Genomic DNA, 21,838 nt, shown 5'->3' on the forward strand with positions numbered 1-21,838 from the left:
TCACAAGCCTAATGAGGCTTGAGCAGTGTTTGAGAGGAAGCTGCTGACCGTATCTCCATGTGTACCTTTTTGTTCCTTGCCTTGGATTTGCTGGTCAGTGGCATGCTGCTTTGCCTGGCTCTCCATAGAGCCTGTAGCCTACAGGAATTTGGACAGAGTGGTACAGACATCGCCGACAGAGACTCTGATCACTGACTATCCCTTTAAATACAGTCTCATGACTTAGTCTTTCCTCCATTACCTATTAAAGAAGGGGACAAGACGTACATAGACAGCTTCCATTCAGACACCCAGAAGGACCCAGAAAGGCAAGACAATTTAACAGAGCTAACTGTGAGTAAATACGAGGCATTAGAGGTGCTCTCTAGAGCAAAGGGCATAGAGAAAGATTTGTAGGAAATGCTGAAGGGAAAGAAGGTGCCGTATTTTTTAAAATATATTTGCATACTGCAAAATTCTGTAAAGAAAGCTGTTTTGTCATTTCAGCATTTTTTCCTTTACATACAAATCTATGTCTCTCTTAATATAACATTGACCAATGCTTGCTTTCCCATAAAAATCCAAAGCAGTGATTTTGTGCAGCAGGCATTGGTGCCTTTTGCAAATACCACCCTTTTTTTTCACCAGGATATATTTCATATCAGGAGAATCAATCAGAGGGGTGTATTTTTCAGCCAGCTTTTGCAAACTTAGAGCTAAACCCCAGCCTGGAGCTCCCGGTTGAACGCCTGTGCCTCCCGAGGGGTGGCCCTCCTCTTGGGGGGCTGCGGATGGCACCTTTTCCAGTAGGGCAGAAGGGAGCTGCGGGTGCTCGGCACCTCAGAGGACATGCAGCTTTCGCTAAGGTGTTCCATCATACATGAGGTAGCTAGCTTTTAAACGGGTGGGCACTGTGCTTCAATGTACTCTCATGGTCACCCATCCTATATTGGTACAGCATCCTGGAAAAACCTGGTCCTTGCTAGCCAACAGAGTCATCCGTATGTCCCTACACTTTATTTTTTATGACAACAGCTATTGATAAGGTCTGGACAGGCATTGTACTGGTAATCATTACAATTGCAAGTGATAGTTTAATGCTGATGTAAAGGGAAAATTCTTCTGTCACTTGGGCATGCTGCTTTTCTAAATACCTCTATTATTAATTGTAGGTATGATTATCTGGTGGAGACAGCTCTTTGGCTTGCCTTCATGTTGCCCATTTGCTTCGCTGCATTCGTCCTGTCCGCTTGCTGCTTAACCAAGGGCAGCTGCATCTCCCACAATGAGCTGAAAGAACTGAAGACTGAATTTGCCATCAACCTCTACCAGCACATGGCCGAAGCAGAGAACAGAACAAGTCTGGTGGTGTCACCGGCCAGCGTGGCAGTTTCCCTGGAGCTGCTGCAGTTCGGAGCTCAAGGAAATACCTTTACGGAGCTGCGGGATGCCCTAGGATACAGCATTCATGGTAATGTACTGTTTGAAAAAAATACTTCTTGATAGTGATTGCCTTACGTTTTGCAGTCAATTCACAGCTTTACTAAGGAAGCAGCAACTGCACACACCATACTGAATTTCTGCCCTATTAACAGGCACTGCAAGAGGCAATTCAGAACTATTTTCTCCCTATTTGCTAGCTAGGTATCAGCTGGACAGTGGAAACTCTTTCAGTAGTTTGTATGTACATATTCCTCTTTCAGTGCTTACTCTTACCACACCAAAATACAGCTCCATCTAGAGCAGCTCCTTCCAAGCCAGCAGAATTGCTCCTGGTGTCCTGGGGGTTTCTGGTGTGCTGTGTGCCCTAGTCTCCTCCCAGGCTGCCCTGGCTGCCCCATGATGCCGCCAAGCTTCCCACCACTGGAGCAGTTGTTTCGTCTCCTGTGCCCCTGACAAATTGTATGAAATTCAGAGGAACCAATTGATCTTGAAGACTCTACCCCTTTTTCTAATTTTATTGCAATTGGCCAGCAAGGCAAAAAGTTATTAGGAGGAGACTGGCAGATGGAGAGATACATGGACAGACAGATGGTGCAATTGCATCTTTTCCTGAAAGCAGACTAAAATTAAAAGCTCACTGAAAATCTGGAAGGAATATGGAAAAGGCAGATGCCTTGGAATCCAGCATTAAGTCAGCTGAATTGAAGGATGCTGTCTTCATTTTAACTCTGGATTATCCTGCCATCTCACACTAAATATCAAAAGCTATTTTACATTATGGGCCCAAAGTTTTTGAAAACCAAATGACTGCCTCAACTTCAAATTTTGCAGCTTGCATACAAGGTACACATAGAGGTGACACCACTATTTCTCAGCATAAAATTTACTTTCATCCTACGAAGACTAAAGAGAAAATCCACAGTAAATTCACTGTCCTGTGCTGTAACCTCTCTTAGTCCTTACTGCCATTCTGTATATTGTTCACAGTCAAAATCAACACAGTATTAGCACTGGCTAATATACACAGATACTGCTGCGTGTACTGACACAAGGACAGTGCACCTGTATTATGAACAGCCAATATAAAGAAGTCTTGCTTTTAAGACTACTGTTTCTGTAAATTCAGCAAGGTCGTTTTAAATAACATTCATTCATACAAGGATTATACCTTGCTAATGGCTACGCTTCTTGTCATGCAGGGGCTCAGTTATTAAGAAAGAACCTGAACAAGAATGTTGCACAGTGAAATTTAGGCACGAATCTCCACAAAAAACGTAACACAAAGTGTGGAAGTTCTTAACAGCCTGCTAAATCTTTTGCTGGTTGTTCTACTTCTTTTCCTATAGCACATAATATCAAAGAGACATTTTCTCACCGTTTTAGTTGTGTATGTCACAAGCCACCAGTTTCTGGCTTTCAGATATATTAATGTGTGAATGGGAAAGTGAAGTAGGATGGAATCTACTGCTACTGGTTATAACAGCACGTTTCCAGTGATGTCTCCATCCAGGAGGAAACCACTTCTTCAAACAGCCCATTTCAAACCAAAGAAATCAAGTCAGATTACATTTCCTATCACATGAATAAGACCCTATCATATATACATATGCATATCTGATAAAATTCTGTTCTTCTATTAGATGTTTGCATTAATGTTTTTGTTGATCTGTCTCCAACAAAAATGAAGGACATGGTAAAAAAACTTAGCAGACTGAAAACAAGGAAAACATTGATGGTTCAGTCACCATTCAGGGAGAATCAGCTCTTACATGTACTTGTAATTTTTGATGTTTGGAAGATTTGTTCACCTCCATTCTAGTACTGAGGAAAACAGTCTATAAAGAGATGTCTTTCTAGACAGCACAGACAAAATGAAGTATCTTTAAATTTTTTCTTCTTGCTGTTTTATTTTATCCATGGTAGAATATTTTAAAGCAATTTTGAATATTTTAAAGCAATTTTGAACTGTTCTCTGACTAAGAGTTCAGGACTTTGGTTAGCTAAGCACTTTGATATTATTGAAGTTACAAGCTCAGGATACCGCACCTCCCATTAACATCTGCTTCCAATTTCCCATCTTTGATTTCTTACATCCTCAAAAGAGCTTGCCAAATGCTAGTGCACTAATGCAAAACACACAAGAAAAGCACTTTGCACCTCAAACCGTGTGAATTTTCTTGACATCTGTTCAAGGAGTCCAATGTTTTATCCCTTAACAAGTAGTAGGTCTAAATTTTAATACCAAACTTCATACAGGTCTTAAAGGTTAGGTTGTTAACCAGGTCCCAGATTATTAAAGGGACACTATTAGGTTAGAAAACATACACTGGATTCTCAGGTGGTAGTAAACAGGCTACATTAAACTCCACCTCTACCCCATCAAGCTAAAGTCTCTCTGGAGTCGTAAACAAGATTTCCAGGAGAGGTCATAGCAGCAAGCCCTGAATTGCCCACTTTGGGGGAGCTGGATACCCATGAGCTGCTCAGGATGCCCCAGAGTTTCAGGCTGAGGCAGAGAAACACCTGAGGTAAGCATGGCACCCTGGAGAAGTGAGAGGTGCAATATTGGCCGCCTCGGACATGGTGGCCAGCAGTAGCTATTCGGCAGTGAGTTGCTGAGATTTCACACAAGAATTAGGACACCTGGGTGCTGGCACCTTGTCTACCTGGGAAATCAGAGGGGCCCTGCTGGTCCCGCAGAGCCAAGAAGCACTCATTTCTTCGCTGAAGAACAACAGTCCTCCAAATTTTTCCCAGTCCTCAGGGAAAGCTTATTTATGAGAGCAGGAACCTGTTAATAACTCCTTAGAGGCAACTGACAATCTAGACAGGACTTTTATCTGGTGAGTGCAAGCAGGTCACCTCTGAAGCACAACGAGGTACACGGGAAAGGAGCTGAACCATGAACATGAGGAGATTTGACACAGAGCCCACCAGCATCGCTCCGACTGGACGCAAGTCCCAGACCTTGGGAGGTAACCTCAGTATTAACCATCCCATCACAAACCACTAGCATGAGCAAAATAACAACAGGCAGAAATGGTTGCTAAATCACCCTTCAGAGAATCATATTAGAAACTTTTTTGATTTCAGATACACAAGATTCTCCAAGATAACAAACAAATGTGAGGGTGCATGGTAGCAGAGACAGCCCTGGGGTGGTCAGAGAGATGCCTTTTCTGGGACAGGTAGAATTGATTATGGCAAGAAAGGGAGACAGCAGGACTGTGCCCCTGGAAGCTCAACCCGCCACAACCAGAGGCGCCAGATCTCAATCACGGGAATTCAGAGAGGGCTCAAAAGAGTAATATTCCTTATGAAACAAGAGCTGCATTCACATAGAGGAGTGAGACAGACTGGGATGTGAAATCAGCCACTTGGCATATTGCACTACACTGATTTCTACAGCAACATGAAGGGTGCTTTGCCATGTCCAGGGCATCACCGTGTGTGACAGTAGCGCTTGACAGTAGCACTTCATTAAGTGAAGGGTGCTTCAGTTACTATATTGCTTTAATTTTCAGAGGACCCCAGTGTCAGCACTGGAGTTGAGAGCTGCCAAGCCCTGACACGATCTCTGCTATTCTTAGCCTCAACATGATAATCACAGTATTTCCTTCTGTCTTGCCTGGCAGATCAGAGCGTGCAGGATTTCTTGCACGTGGTGTACGAAGGGGCGACTGGCAGCTCCAGCCAAGGTACTACGGTCCAGCAGGCTTGTTCCCTCTTTGTGCAAGCGGGAGTTCAGCTCTCGCCCCGCTTCGTTGCACATACCGTGCGCTGGGTGAACAGCAGCCTGCAGCAAGCCAACTTCAGCGACCCTAATGCCACTGCAACCCAGATACAGGAATGGATTACCAGCAACATTGGAGGTAACATGAGAGTGATTGTATGGGATGAAAATCTAAAATAAGAGGAACTAGAGATCCTGCATTTAACCAGTATAAAGTTTTTTGCTACGCTCCACGTTGCATAAACCAACACAAGGAGCCCCGAAGTCTAATCCCTGTGCTGATGCTCATTTCTAATGTGAGGAAAGAACATGGACTAAGTCTGAACCTGTCAGTATGTTTGCAGTATCGAGCCATTACCCACTTGGCCTTATTTCTCTAATTTTTTAAATGGCAATTCTTTGCAGTGTTCTGAATTTTAATGAGGAGCAGCCAAGATCCCCAGAGACCGAGACTGCTGCATTGGATGTTTCCGTGCCACTGTGAGGAATACGCAGGGCAGTAAGCTCAGTACTCAGGCTCTGAAGTCAAAATGGAAAACAAAAAGAATTTACTTTCCACACAAGCAAGAAAAGTAATGAAACTAAATTGAATGCTAATGAAAAAATAATTGAAAAAGAAAGTCCTTATAACCAGTAGACCAAATTAATCCTTGATTTGGCCCATTGACTGAAGTTACATCAGTGTTAATTTGGCCATCAACGTGTTTAAAAGTAATGTGATGTTAAACATACATGCATTAAAGCTGCTATTGGAAAAAATTTCTATTCTTCTCAGATGAACTGTAATAAGTGATTCAATTTTAGGATAGAAAAGTATTACTCTAGAAGCAAGTAAGGAAATGGGAGTTCATAATCTGGTAGTCACATGAATATTGATGAATAAAGAGTGGATCACACTTTCAAAAATCTCTGAGAAACCCAAGGCAGGATCAGTTAAACTGCCAATTAAATAAGGGCTAGGAATAATTAGGATCTCAGCTTCACCTCATTTAGTTACTTCATAAAGTGATCTTTAATCATGAATACATTTCATGAGGGATTTCTGCAGCTAAAGATCAAATGCTGCAAAATACATATCAGCAATTTTAAGGTTAGTCAATACTAGTAAACTGGTTTGGGGCCAGGGCATGGTGTGGAGCATGTTCATATGGGGTGAAGAGGGCTTAGCTGTGTGAATGCAAATTGTACCATGCCTCTTGCTGTTAGGGCCAGAGAGAGGTCCTGACCTGCTACTTTATTTACTAATACAGACCTGGGCTTTATGTCTGTGTAAGCAGCACTAAGTGCATCTCCCCCATCTCTTTTCTGTGCAGATGGAGATGTCCACAGCATGCCCTTGGAGATGGCTGCATCGCCGCTCAATCAGGTCGCTGTGGTGAGCACCACGTACTTCAAAAGCAGATGGCAAAAGAAATTTTCCTTCATGGACACCCAGATCTTGCCTTTTACTACAGCAGAGGGCTCAACCCTGAAAGTGCCCACAATGCATCACACAGCTGAAGTTAACTATGGTAACTATCGTTGTTCCGGATCTGGTATGTTATACAACATGGAAGAGTTTTATGTATTGACTTCCCACAACCACTGTACTAAGATGTCTTTTTCCAGCTTGAAATGACGCAATCCCATGAAATGAAGAGACCGTCTGGGCAACCAAATTGAGTTCCTATAACCAGAGGCAATCATGAAACAGATGGTTGGTTCAAAATGGTTCCTAAAACATCTACTGTCCATGCCCATCCCTCCTAGCCCCCCATAACATACCTGTTAGCTGTAGCAAACAACCAAAAGACACCAGCATGGTGTGCCACAAGAAGGGAGCAAGCAAGCCTGAGTGTGCCATCGTACATAAAGTCCCTTGCAAGGGCAGGGAGGTCATTAAATAAAGCTCCCAAAGGACCTAAGGAGCACACCTGGCCCCGTAACAAAGGGGAGTTAGAAACTAAAACAAGATCAAGCTCCTACCAAACTTGACTTGTGGGGTAGATAAGACATTTCCTGCAGCCTCCAAACCTGATCACTGTTTGCCCTTTGAGCCTGTGAGCACCAGAGTGATGTTAACAGCACCGTGAACACCAGCGCTGCACACCCGTTCCTCCTGTCTCTGGTCCCAACCTGTCTCCAAGGCATAGTAGCACATCTTCAAGGCCAAGGTCTGCAACAAAGACAAGAGGAGTTTTGCTAGCCCTTACATCCAACGAGTGGAAGTCCTCAGTATGGGGCTACAACAGGATAAGCATGGGGCAAATAAGTTATCATGCATGCTCCTTTCAAAAGTCTGGAGCACATGGGTTGTTCACCCAAAGATGAGTTTATTTATTGCAGACTTAATTTCCTACCCTCAGAAATTCTTCCACTTAGTTCTACAATTCCCTTTAAATTGTACCAATTTCCCTCACTTTCTACCTTATTTCAGAACTTTACTTGGGTAGAAATCCGTCTAATTTCAAGACTAATTTTATAGCCATTGATATTGTGTCAGCTTTATCCTTTAACTTAAATAGTTTCTTTTCAGCTTTAATATTTACTCCCAAATGTACTTATGAGTCACCAAGCTACCTCTCAATTTTGTATTGGCTAAGCTGAAGATGCCAGGCTCTTTTAATTTCTCTTCACAAAATAGATATTCCAGTCCTCTACTAGTCATTTTCTTTACTTTATCCAATTTGGAAATTAATTGGATACTTTCCAATTAATTTCCAATTTCCAGATTGGAACTTTCTTGACGATAAGTGACCAAAGCATACATAATACTTTTAATGAGGTCAATGCCTTTAGTATTTCCATGGTCTTGCTAAAAATACCTTGCTTAGAGCATCATCGAACCATGTCAGGGTGGGTACTCAGGGTGGACCCCACCATGTTCTTTTTTGCTCTACAACTTCACTCTTCTTTCCTCTCCATTTTTTTCACACTGATGAGTGCTAGGTAAACCAAGGGGAGGGAAATCTGCACAAATACATGTCTTCTTTTGTGTTTTTGGAACATTGTTTTGTTTCCACCACTCCAGTCATCAAGTTAACTTCCTTGTTCTTCTTTGATGAAAGCCTTCCTGAATATTGGCAATACTTTGGAAAACCGTTGGTAGCCTCTTTTCAACCTGGGAACCCCACTTTTAACATAGCTCATAGCTGTTTCCTCTTCAAGCAGTTGCTCCCTACCTTTCATTCCTTCCAGTAGTCACTGTCACTCCTACCTGTAAGTAGTGTCCTGGTGAAACTGTGTCTAATGCTTTACTTAAAACTAGTTGGCTGGATTTACTGCTATATAATGAAACAGTTATGCAGCCAAAAAAGATCATAGATTTGTTTGCTTTGGCCTATCTGATGTTCCAGTTTATCTCACTTTCTGTCTCCCTCTGTGACTTAATTATTCTTTCCTCCAGTGCATGTTCTAAAGCTTTTCAAACAAGGACTTTAAATTTCCCAGATCACTTTCTTTATCATTATAAATATACATTTTCTTTATAAATTTTCTTTATAAATATAAAATGGGACTGTTTCCCAGTTATGGGACACAACCTCTAAATCTACAGTTATTAAAAATCTTTGCTAGCACACTTGCAAAATCACTTCCAAGTTCTGGGATCATGGTTATCCAGGTCCCAGATTATTATTTGTGAGGAAAAGAGTAGTGAAGTAGTTTAAGGGGTTTTTTGTCTCTGACATTCTAATTTCTCTTGTCCTTTGCTCATTTCCATTAGGTACTTCACCGTTATCCTATGATATATCATCAAATTAACACCTGCCCATCAGTTCCAGTACAATAATTGGGATGAATATAGGAAATTCTGAAATTCTCAGTGCTCAGCAGCACCATTCTTTCATGCTTTTTTCTCTTGCTTTTTATATGGCTAAAACATTTTCATTTCTGTGCAACAGTCACATCAAGCAGACAGTTGTCCACTCTTTATTTCTACACTTCTTAATCTCTGAAACCTAATTCATTTAAGGAACCGCTTTGTCCTCTCTTTGCAAGTTTGTACTTACCGTCACACCTTTGTCTGTGGTGTTGATTCCTCCTGGAAGCCTGTGGCATGTCCTGCGTCTTATTCTCTCTGCTCGGGCACAAGCTCCCAAGCGTGTTAGCTCCTCCAACTTAGAGTCCAATTCCCATTCCTCTTGTGCATTCAAATCTTTTGGAAGGTAATTGACTTTACTGAGGAGTACATCTTGCCTTTCGCAGATCCTAAACCTTATCATCTTCATTTACAGATGATGTAAAGTGCTGCAGCAGCTCACAGTCATTCAGCCCCAGGTGATTTTGTGTTACCAGCTCCCTGCAAGGTCTGCTGCTACTTGTGAAATCTGGAATAGTGTCACCCTTCATTGCTTCGTTAGCTATTCAGTTAAACAAACAAATAAATACAGGGTTTTTTGGACGAGCACACACTTATTAGCTCAGAAACAAACCTTGCCTCTGAACCTAGTCTTTTATTAGAGAGAGATTAAAAAAATGGCGCTTAAAATGACTAGAGGCAGGGGATCCCCAGTGTTTATGAACAGCACAAGGGGAAACCATGGATGAAAAACAAATTCATTAGCTGAGCTGCAATAACTGAGCAGATATCTCCTCCCACGCCTTTGTAAACATGGTGTAAAATTATTAGTTGTAATTGTCTGGCCATTTCCATAACTGCAAGAACTCCATCCTTCCCTTCCTGAAGTAAACAGCAAAGAAAAGGAAAGTTAGCTAAAATACTGAGATTTTTCTTTTCATGCAGTCTGAAATGTGTGAGCTCTCTGCAGCTGGAGAGACTTCTGAGAAATGTAGAAAGGGGAGGTTTTTTCCTTTAATTTGTTGATTGTCAGATTTGACAGGGCCAATTCAATCTTTGTCATTAGAAATGCTAGAAGCATTTCTGACAAATCAGTTTGAAATTAATACAAAAGTCAGGTTTACTACAATAAAACAGAGACATGAGATAACTTTCCTTCTTTATTAAATGGAAGCAGCTGTTTACCATCATGATGCAAAATACAGAGAAAGAAAGATTAGCTGTGGCCTATTATCAGTCTCGGTATTTACAGCTTTGTTTATCCTTTTAGCATGGCCATGTAGAAAAGAATAGCCCAGGGTCAACCAACGTTGTTCTAAGAAAGTGCCAAGATTACAATGTACATGTGCCTTTTAAACACTGCATCTATTTTACATAATCATTGTTTCCAAGCAGTTTGTTCTATATTTAGATACTAGTTTAGCATATATAATCCTTACGGGAGGCTCAAAATCAGTTTGAGTAAGGAACGCTAAATGTCCTAACTCAACAATCTCAAGTCTTTGTTTTTCTTTCCAACTTACAAATAAGGTCTTTATAACCTCAGTGGACAACATGAAGACTTCAAATGTTTAGCATACCCATAAATTAAACCATTCATGCTCAGTGCAGTACAAACCTAAACCTTCTCTGCTTGTGCTTTACAAACCAGAAGGCCTTTTCTCAGCAAAATGATTTCATGTATTGGAAGGTGTTTTCAGTAGTGTGCTTCCCTCTAAGCGTTGCATGGCGGGAGGGCAAGTCTAAGGCTTTAAAATTTAATCTAGGAGAATAACAAACATTTAATTAATCCTAGCTAATCTGGATTTACAGAACTAACAAATGTTGTCCATTGAACATTCAAGATATTCTGTAATTACGTATTTATGGGCAAATATTTAGATGTTATGGACATTAGCTAGCGATATTCTGCTGTTCACAACACCTGACTGACTTACTTAAAAAGCATGAGTATCTGCCTCAAAGACAGAGCTACAACAGCTGAGTGGAGAGGGCTTAGATATAGTATTTTGGATGGTCTACAACAATTGCAATGATTAATCACCTGCTCACAACTTCTATTTTAACTCTTTGCTAACTATTGCTGAGCATTCTCAAAATGAAAAAAAATGAAAAAAAATCATTTATTGAATTAACGGAAGATAAAATAGGAAAGGAGAATTGTGATAACTGAATCTGTTTTCCTCTGTAGCAGAGTCCATTTGAAATGCCTGGATTAATTCTTCTTTGAAATAAGGAATCTCTTTTTAAAAAACAGTATTTTTAAATGGTTGTTGCAAGCTATTCCATAAGTATTTACAAGTTTGGAAGCCCACTAGCTTTTATTTTTGAGTCTATGACTTCAAGTTTTATGACCTTCATCTGATTTTGATAGGTTTTAGGCCTGGATTTTCAAAACCAAGAAATTTGCTGCTTAAATAAGTATGACCCTAACTAACTAATTTATAGTTTAATGTAGCTGTTTGTTTCTTGAAATAAGGTTAAAACTGAATTTTAATGGGTAGCAAAGATGGAAACATGGGGCAAAGTAGTTCTCAGCTAATTAAATAGTCCACTTCTTTTTCTCATTTTCTTTTTGTAATTTCTTTCAGCAGTGAATTTTTAGTGAAAGGTGCTAGATGGAAATCACTGAGAAAATTGTCAATTTATGCAGAGAACAAGCACGGCAGGACCAGACCCAGGGAAGTTGCTGGCATTGCCTCAGCAATGTTTCTAAACTCTGAGCAAGGAGGGCAACGTCTACGTGACAAAGTAGCAAAGTACCCATGAGCTGTTGAGACAGCGCTTCAGATATTGTGATTATGGTCATGGACACCTTTCTGCCAAGATATATATGCTGAAAGGACCGGGTGTGTTTAGATGAGTCGCTGCGATTCAGTTTATCGTGGCCAGAGGTGGTCCCAGGGCCAGTGTGGGAGAGCCCCTTGCGTCCCACTACTGGTGCTCTGAACCACCTGCCTCCCCCAAAATGGGTTTTATTCACTTGCCTGATGAAATAAGGATGATATTTGCCTCCAGGCCAGTTCCAGACTGCATCTCTGGAGCCGTTCAGCGTGGTGGAGTTACCATACATTGGGGAGAAAATCAGCATGTTTGTGGTGCTTCCCGGCCACAAGAGGACATTGCTGTCCCAGATTGAGTCGCACCTTTCTGCCAAAGCCATAACCCTCTGGGCCAACAGCTTAAAGAGAATGAGGATGGATATTTTTCTACCTCGGTAAGTGATTTTATTACTTCGAGATGGCTTTGCTGCTTCTGCTGAATTATGTATGATAGCATTATGTATGATAGCACTGACATGAGCAAAACCAAATGAGACACTTTCGGTTTTGTTCTTCTGATCACATCATCCAAAAAGCTGCTCTAACCCTCCCTTAAGCCACAAAGAGGTGAGCTGGGAATGCTAATACTTTCTGGTATGTTATGTGCTGCCTGAAAAAAAAGGAATCTGGGTTGATTCTACAACTCTTATTTAAAATTTTTGGGGGGTATAATGATCCTTTGATGATCTGAAAAGAGAGAAATGTTCTTTGCGCTTTCCTATACCCCATTCTTCTCTTTGCTTAAGGAAGAGTAAATATATAGCCTTAAAAAAACCACATACACAAACTTATTTTTACAGCTTGCTTATACATTAAAAAATGTATGAAAAAAGAATTCAGAAGCCCCCACCAATCATAACCAGCTCTCTGTGCACAAGTTTCAGCTGCCCATTTTGCCTGCTAGTCGTTCACCGTTGCTAGGAAATGCACATATCCTGACAGCGTTTTCTGTCAACTATCCCAATGAAACTGGGTAGCAGGAAGAATCAGGTACATCTCTTACATGAGCAGGAGGGCCTTTGTGGTGGTACCTATTGTGTGGATCAGCACGGGAGGGCTTTACTATGCAGCTCTTACAATACATTCCCCATGCTAATGAAGCATGGAAAAGCAATTTGTACATTAATATGCCTTTTTCTCCAAGATAATCTTTTGCAAATGTTTCAAAGTGCCCTTTGCTACAGCCGAACAGATTGTTAAAAAGAACACATTCAGGCAAATGCAAAGTTCATGTGTCAAGAAAACCAAGAGGCGACCTGATTGCAGTAGATGTAGGTGGAGGTTTCTGTCTGTTCATGTCTTCAGATCAAGATGAGATGCTTTTCTGGAAAGTATATTTTAATCAGACAGAAAGCATTCAGCTCCTAAAGCAATAGATGGGTGAAATGTGTCATCTTCAAATAAATTGTGTCCTTTCCACCTTTTAGCTCTATGAAACTACAAATGCTGCATTTAAATAAAATCTATCATGTTCATTTCAGATTCAGTATCCAAAACCATTTTGACCTAAAGACAGCTTTTTCTGCCTTGGGAATTACAGACATATTTGATCCTATCAACGCTGATTTTAGAGGTATTTCGGGTAAGAGACTCTACTGAATAAGTGATCATTGACTGAATAGTTGTAGACTCTCTGATCATATTTGAGTGATTCAGCAGATCTGGGCCTCATGAATTGATCATACTTCTGTCTCTGTGAGACTCCAACACACAATTCATATTCAACTGTTCACCTTTATTACTGATATTTCTATGTCAAGCTATTGTTCTGTGGGAAAGCAGAATCTGGTAAGGACAGGGTTGCTTTTAGTTTTCTTGTTTTTTTTTTTTTTTTTTTTAAGATTGAAGCTGGCAAAACAGCATAGACCTGGAAAGCAGTTATTTATGCAGAGCTTGATGATGCCTTACTACAATTTGCATTCCTAATATTATTTTTAAGTGGTCATTTAGCAGTTAGGGATGACGGTCCAACAAGTCTGTATTCCAGCTCCTGACATCGCAAACAGTATTGGCCAGTGCCCATGATACTTTGTCTTGCTCATCCAACAACCAATGGACTAAATTTCACTTTCCCTTTGTTAAAATACCAAAAAATACTAAAAAGACTCCAAATTATCTTTTTTTTTGTTTGTTTTTTATTTTCAACTACTCCAGCAAAGTAAATTATTTCAACTTGGACATCCCTGCTCGTAGAAAGACTCAAAGTGATAGCTGCCTGGTGAGATACAGAGACATCCTGTGATACTTGTGTGTGTGTGAGTGAACTAACAGAGATAAAATAATAAGAGATTTCTCCAAGCCAGAAGACCCTGCTTTTACCAGAAAGTTGCTTTCCTGGGACAAACCTCAGGAGGCACTTTTTTTTTTTTTTTTTGGATACCCCTTCTAAAATTGAACATAGGGTTGTTTTATTGTGTCTCAGTATGTATCTCAGACTGTAAGGAGATGCTTGTTAAGATGAATACTTTGAGGAGATGCACTTCACCATATTTTAGCAACCTTAAAGCAGCTTCAGCAGCTTTTCCTACGTATGCAGCTTGGTGGCATTTTGCTTTACGTCATACAGGGCGAGGCTTGTAGAAGTATTTGATCCTGCCCAACCTATGGCAGGGTTATGGAGTGAGGATATCCTGAGGTCCTTTTCAATTCTGTCCTTACGTGACACAGTTCTGTTCTGTAATGGCAGGGTTATAGCCATCATGGTCTAAGAATTACACGAGGCAGAGTTTACAGGAAAGGGTTTTGTTTTTATTTCACCAATAGATATAGTCGGAAAAAAAAACAGGTAAGTTTTCAGTTCTGCCCTCAGGATGAAGCAGAAACTGTAATTTTCAGAATATTTACTCTCAGCTCACTTGCAGTACTGAAATTTGTTGCTTTATTTCAGACCTGGAAAAGCTTCTTTATGCCTGAAAAGTCTACTTTTTTCCAAAACATGCTAGTCTATCTAATTAAAAATTGCTGCTTCTCCCCAGTTTTGTCTTTCTTGCTTCCATCCCTGATTTTCGGCTGAACAATAGTCAGAGAGAAACAGATAGAGTGTTCTTTTAGTATTTCCTTCTTTTCACATATAAAATTCAGACTTGGTCCGTATATTCAGACAAAAAAGAAAAGCCTCACGACCTTCCCCACTTTCCACCCTCTGCAGTTAGCAGGGGAGAAACACCTTTGTGACACTCAGTACCTGAAATTCCTTTTTTTTGAAGCTCTGTTTTGCATCACAGTCCCAGCCCCCTTCTTCCTGGACAGCAGCATTTTTGCCTTTTCCCTTACAGTGGTTACTTGATCCAGTAGTCATTCATTGTCCCCCCGTGTTAATTAGTTTCTACTCTTGCTGTCCACTGCACCTCTGGGAGACCTCTCAAACCGCTGGTCACTGTTAGGGTTCAGCACTCGGTCCAGCATTGTCCGTGTAGAGGGTATAAAGTCGTAAAGATGAAAAAAGCAGGTAACCAGAGGTAGAGATGGAGAAGTAACTTAATTCACAACATTACACAGTTCCCCCAAAGAGGCTGTCTGTAATCAGAGAGGCAGACAAATTTATGCCTTCCTGCTCTCTCAGGGTACCTGTCTACATCCTTTAGCAGTACCGAGATCTGAGATGTGCCAGTCTCCCTCAGCTAAAGCAACTATTGCAAGTGTTGCCTTCCTCATGTGTTAACATCTGAAGATGTTCCTACACACTGCTCTTCTGCAGCTTGAACCCAGTTTCTGTCCCTGGGTGTCTGCAGAAATAGGCCAGGCAGCAGCTGGCTCTCTCAGCAGAAAAACAACACACAGCTGGGCAAACGTCACAGCTCCTCCAGGTTTACACCGATGCAAATACAACCAGCATCCATCATCTCCCCTTCCCCAAATTACAAAGCCAGTCAGAAGGATGAATAGAGAACAGCAGAAATGCCTGTAAAAAAATCCCAACTTTGCATTCATAGCAATGATAATTTCCCAAGAACTTCTGTGCTCATCTGAAAGCTGAATCTGCATTTTACAGGGACATCAAAGGCACTTGGGCTATCAAACAAGCTGCACTCTGTGACACAGGACATGTTTAGGTAGATAGATTCAAGGTACACGTGAGCTTTTTAGCTTATTCTCCAAGTTGCCTGCACCTGAGATCAGGCAGGTCCAAAAGCCAGGTAGTCACCTTATCTCAGCTATGCCAAGCTCTACCTATCAAGGTAGCTCAGAGCCTGGGGGCGTCTGCACTCATCCCTATTAGACACACCTGTGAAAAAGCAGGAGCAGAGCCAGAATTATGGCTCAGGATCTGCTCACATTGAAAACAGGTGCAGAAAAGCAACTGAAAGGTAGATTTATACCATGTCATCTGTCTTTCTGAACTTTAAGTGCTGAAGGAAATGCTGAATGAAAGGACTTTGTGATAGAAGAGAAGCTAATATGTGTGACATATACTGTGTTCAGCATCAGTTCATGTGTCTTACGGTGGACATGTACTTACTGTTGCTGCAGTAAATTCCTTGAAAGCTAAACATTGTCTAAAATTGCATTCCTCTTACAAAGCATAAAGTATTTTGTAAGCAGTTGTATCTTGAGAATGGTGTTTTAGAAATTGTAAGAAGGGCTGCAAAATTTTAATAACCAGTAACCGTAGTTTTGTTTCATTTTTTTTTAATAGAAAATGTCAGGAGCCAGGAGTATGCCACTATTTGTCAAACAGCATTAAATGATGATGCTTATAGATAGCATTGCTCCAGCTAAAGGCAAAGGGGTTGGAATCCTTTGGTCTGGTTAATCTTCAGGGCAATTATGTTTCAGTCATTAAATTAATTGCTCAGATGAAATGTCTGACAGTTACATGAACCTCAGTTTCTGCACAAAAAATGGTTAAAGTATTCTGATAAAATAGGTGTTAGCAATAGGACTCACATAATTGTCAATATTCTTTTTTTTTTTTTTTTTTTTTTTTTTGTCAGAGCAAGGCAGTCTTTATGTTTCAGAAGCTATTCACAAAGCAAAGATTGAGGTAACAGAAGGTGGTACGAAGGCATCAGGAACCACAGGTAAATCAAATAAACAAACTTTACTTTTCACTTCTGAAGCATATCACTACCAAACCAGTACTAAAGTCTTTTATCTAACAAGGCATGCTAGCGTATAGATCACTTCAGTTATTTTAAAATTTAAATATATACCTTCCTTCTTCACCATATCACATCCACATTTTAACATCTGTATTTAGCAAGCTTCCGCTTCACCTTGTTATTTGCTCATAACAATTCTTAAAACTCATCCCTTTTTTTATGTTTGATCTTAAACCAACACGAAAAGGCTTGAGTGAAAACCAGTTTTACTGGCCCAGGAGAAATCCAGTTTAATGAAATAAGCAACCACTTTTTCTGTTGGTCAAATCTGTTTGCTCAGATCATAGAAACAAGCAATTAAAAAAAACTACTAACATTTTATCCATATTTCCTTAACCACTAAGGAGGGTTTTCTTGGAGGATGAACTCTTTGGTAGTTTTGACGTTCAGGATGTAAAAGTTATGTCTTCATGGAGGTGCTGCAGGTTTAGTTCTTTATATGCCTTGAACAGTGATGTTTATGTCCAGTACTTCCTGGTAACAGATGCATTTCCACGTGAGAAGCTAGAGGGGGAGGAAAAATTCTGAGTAAAATCGCAGGTATTCACTATAGTTTCAACAAGTGACCTTCTTTCTCTAGCTGAATGACATTTCAACAAAAATCCTCCATTACAGCTTACCTAAAGTGAAAGCTTTAGAACAGGGGAACTAAAACTGTTGGGCTGGATAGCCAGTTATTTTATCACATGAGCTTTACCAAAGGCCATCGCACTTCTGTTTCCCTTTTGGGAGCCTGGGATGCTATGGAGACGCTTCAGTGAATACTTGACCTAACTAAGTTAACTTTACTGTAAAGGTATAAACTTTTTATGTTAATTCTCATTTTTATTCAGCATTAGTACTTTTAGTAGTATTTCTGACAATTCCCATACCAAGAAAAGCTTTTAGGTGGCTTTGATTACGTACCCTGGCTAAGGCTAACAGCAAGCAGTAGACAACATCAGATCTTTATCCCACTGAAGCCAATGCCAGAACTTCCATTAATTCCAGTCAGACCAAACTAAGAAGCTGGTTTAACAAGTTATAACTATATTTATTATTTATTGTAAAAGCCGTGCATCTAGTCACACACCGGCTTGATGCGGAAAAAATGCTACAGCAGGCGCCGCTTTCCGGAGCGCTGAAACGGTGCCACCCAGATGAGTGTTATTGAGCCTCACCAGAATTTTCAATGCGATTCCATTGTTCCAACTGCTCATTAACATAATCCAGATCTGTTTGGCTTTTTGGAGAATATTATACTTCATAGCTACAAGGAAGTTAAGTGGAATAATTGTCCCATTTGTGAAGTTGTATTTAAACAAGGCTTTCATTTCAATGATTGTTTTCTGGGCCATCATAATGCTGAAAGAACATAGTTTTAATACAATAATTAATTGATAACCAGAGAGGGAAAGGATAATCATAAAGCAGTTTGAGACTGAGGATACTTAGGTTTTGTTGAGAGCTCTGACAGAGAAATTCCAGGATGACTTAGGTTTTCTCAGCTGTTTGTCTCCCATTTATAAATGGGGACTACATTTGTGCATTATTTATTTTTTTTACTGGAACAGCACAGCTAGGAATTGGCTAACAGTCAGGTAATAGCATGGTATGTCTTCAGCAGTTTTCATTTGTAAAAATGAAGATGACACTGTATTACCTTTGAAATCCAAAGCCAGATAGAGTCACTTTAGCAACTAAGTATGGGTGTATCGTCTGCGTGTTGTCTCCCAACACTTGACTTGCTAAAGACACCTAGAGGGACTTCATTGTTGGATAAAATCTTTTTTTTTTTTTTTTTTATTCTTAACGTACAGTAATAACTCAAGGTATGAAACATTGGAGCTTGAGAGCACGGTACAGAAAATGGAATTAAAATGGATGCATTTTACTAATGTTTTCTTCCTTGCATTGCAGCAATGGTATTACTAAAAAGATCGCGAACACCTATTTTCAAAGCAGACAGACCTTTTACTTTTTTTCTGAGACAAGCTAATACAGGTATGCATACTTCTGAATTCAGTAGGAGAATCATTCACAAGTAGCACTGAAATCAATAAAAAGTTCTTCCTAAATAACATGCCATTTTTCAGTCTTGGAAATGTCAGCATCATCTGGGGGGCTTGTTTTTAAAGCATAACCCATACAATAAAGTTTAATTTTTTAAAAAAGAAGGCATGAAAAACTTTTAATTCAGGGAAGTTAAATTAGCAGTTTTCTATGTATATGTAGTATGTGCTTTTAAAGGTTTCTATCATAATTGTAGGCACCATAAATATCTTACTAAAAAACTGAAATGCCCTAAGATTTAAGACAGGCCTCTACAGGCAATTTGGTACACAAATTGGTATCACCTGGATTAACATCTGAAGAAGTTAAAATCTGCATCTTCTCCTGTACATGAAACTTGCCCTTTTACAGAGACGGCACATAGCAACCAGGCTTCTGACTGTAGGCACCAGAATTCCCGGGCCTCAAAATCACTGTATTGATACCTATCTTAGCAGTCTTTAGGGAGGCTTCTCAGAAATTCTGGAGATTAACAACCTTTTACTGAACTGTAGCTCAGAATATACAGAAACAAGTTTCTCTTCCCCCTGTATCTTAAATACCAACACCTTTGACGGAATAGTTTTATGTTCCAGGACTCTTCACTGCTTAGTACCTTCCTGAGAAATGCAGGCCATCAAAAGCAGTGCGTATACACCATATGTAGCCAGGAAACTCCTTAGCTGAGACCACAGCTCTGGAAAGAGCCTAACTCGTATCTTCACTTTTGCAAGAATTGCCAGGAAATGTGTGTTTCTTTTGCAAGCGATACTCTCATTTTTGCTAACCAACTCGCCTGGCCCCCAAAACCAAAAGCATGCAGAACAGGCCTGAAAATCTGAAGGATCGCTGTGCTCTTGGCCTCAGTATTATGCTAATATCTCATTTCAGTTCTGTAATCACATAGACTACCCCAGAATCTCTGGCAAAGGAAAGCAGTATATAGCTTGTTGACACGAATAACCAAGAATTACATTATGCGTCATTCAGCAGGTATTTGCTCCTTTGAAATGCCAGGCCACCTCCCACAACTCCTACTGTTCTTACAAACACACTACATTTGCACCTTATGTATTTTTCTAAAAATCCGTCAAGTCACCAGGTTTCTCTCAAAGCTGGCATAATTTCTGTTTAGATTTTAAGGAGATATATAAGCATTTATAGGGTTTGGTAAAACACTCTTTAGGGCCTGGCAAGAAGACTGAAGGAATCATTTTCCTTATCTACTTTCAAGCTACACAATTTTGTTCTCTTAGTTGGTGAATAGCTGCATATGCAACATGCTGCTTTAGAAGGAATATCTTGTTTTGACCAAAATACAGAGATGTCTTTTTAAAGACAAAAACACTGTCTCAGTGGAGTTTTTGTTTTAAACACACTTGGGTAATCATTACCTTTCAGCGAATAGAAAATATTTTTACTTAGCAAGTGCAAAATTTTAGAAAAGGCATTAAAAAGGAAACGTGACCTATGGAAGCTGAGCCACAGAGCCTTCAGGATTAAGGAGGAAAAGTGACTTTGGTAAATAAATTTGTTCAGCTTACAGTATATGATGAATTAAATAAATAGGAAGGAAATCAGATTGCAAAACAGCATTTATATGAAACAAAATACATACTTTGCAATCAACTCGGAAGAAATAAGTACAACCATATTTTTATAATTTAAGCTTTTAAATGCAAAATGTGAAAACTCAAAACATTCAAGGTTATGTTTATACAGACCTAGTGAATGAAGTTCTTCATGTATGAAAAGGGGGAAGGGCAAACTTGTTCTGATTTTAATGAATTTTATTAACCTAATTAGAGGTACTTGAAACTTGTTAGCCCCAAAAAGTTCACAATGAATCTCAGTATACAACAAAACCCAAGTCCTCATTGCATTAGTCTTCTAGTAATAGCAGAAATGTACTAGGCACTTTCCAAAGCTTAGAACAACATAGCTCTGTCTGAAACAACTGGGAAAAGCTTTTTGCTTTTTTTCCCCCTCCTTCTGCAGATCTTCAGTTTTGAACACATCCCCTTTGAAGGGCAGGCAAGCTAGTAACAGCAACAAAAACAACTTAAATAACTACAGACTCAATACATCTGAGGCAGTGGTGTTATTCAGTGGGTTGTAAAAATCTCTGCTGTAGCTCTAACATCAAAACAAAGAAATAAGTTTAGGCCTTATTTTGTTCAGCTCACAAGGTGTTCTTTTGCCACCTGTTTGGGAAAGTTTCTGGTCTGGGCTACCAACTTTTTGGCAGAGGATTTTTTCTTTTAATATAGAAATGTTCAAACTGTCCCAGGCAAGCATGCAATTGCACTGTTCCTAACAAATTTTTTTCCATCCATGCAATGAATGATCAGAAATCTGCATTACACACTTGGAAAACTTGGTCCTAAACACTTAAATAATTTTAATAATTTGTTTTCATTTACAGGTTCAGTACTCTTTATAGGAAGAGTTACAAATCCTTCATAATAAATGGCAGAATAATACACTGTCTTCTGTTCCTCTTGTGGTGAGCTTTCCTTCAATGAAATTAAAATCTGCACTGTATATTTATTAAAACAATGTTTAAAACATCAGTTTTTCAAGAAAATAAGACTGAGCAAGTCCTCCACTACCTTATCACTTTGTATACACTATAGGACACTTACTTTATAGCTGTATATGAAGTATTAGAGTCACAACTATAGCAAAGATAGTAAGCACATAAACATCCGAGAAAAACCTCAACAGATTTTGCCACTTAAATGTTTAAGAACATGGGCCACAGCTTCTGCTTAGCTTCTTCTCGTGCCTGCAGGTGATCAGCAAAAGCCAGCCTGACTGTTGTTGAATACACAGCGCATCTGAAAGAACGAGTCCCACAGAAAAGCTTCGCAATGTATGTTATTTTTCAAGCATAACTTCATTCCCCCCTCCTGAAGTCAAAGACTCAAGAAATCTTCAGTCTCGTCCC

The 21,838-nt window shown here is 39.8% G+C and overlaps 1 protein-coding gene across 1 annotated transcript; it reads left to right on the plus strand.

Annotated features, from left to right (window-relative positions):
- Window positions 1-280: 280 nt before the first annotated feature.
- On the plus strand, window positions 281-21,458 carry SERPINE3 (serpin family E member 3). The gene is made up of 9 exons (XM_026108378.2): window positions 281-333; window positions 1,152-1,450; window positions 5,058-5,294; window positions 6,469-6,666; window positions 11,952-12,150; window positions 13,237-13,337; window positions 16,690-16,776; window positions 18,757-18,840; window positions 21,314-21,458. The coding sequence occupies exons 2-9, from the start codon at window positions 1,192-1,194 to the stop codon at window positions 21,352-21,354; spliced, it is 1,206 nt and encodes a 401-aa protein (XP_025964163.1). The 5' UTR covers window positions 281-333; window positions 1,152-1,191; the 3' UTR covers window positions 21,355-21,458.
- Window positions 21,459-21,838: the final 380 nt, after the last annotated feature.

This window comes from Dromaius novaehollandiae, chromosome 1, assembly GCF_036370855.1.
Source record: "Dromaius novaehollandiae isolate bDroNov1 chromosome 1, bDroNov1.hap1, whole genome shotgun sequence".
Classification (NCBI taxonomy): Eukaryota; Metazoa; Chordata; class Aves; order Casuariiformes; family Dromaiidae; genus Dromaius; species Dromaius novaehollandiae.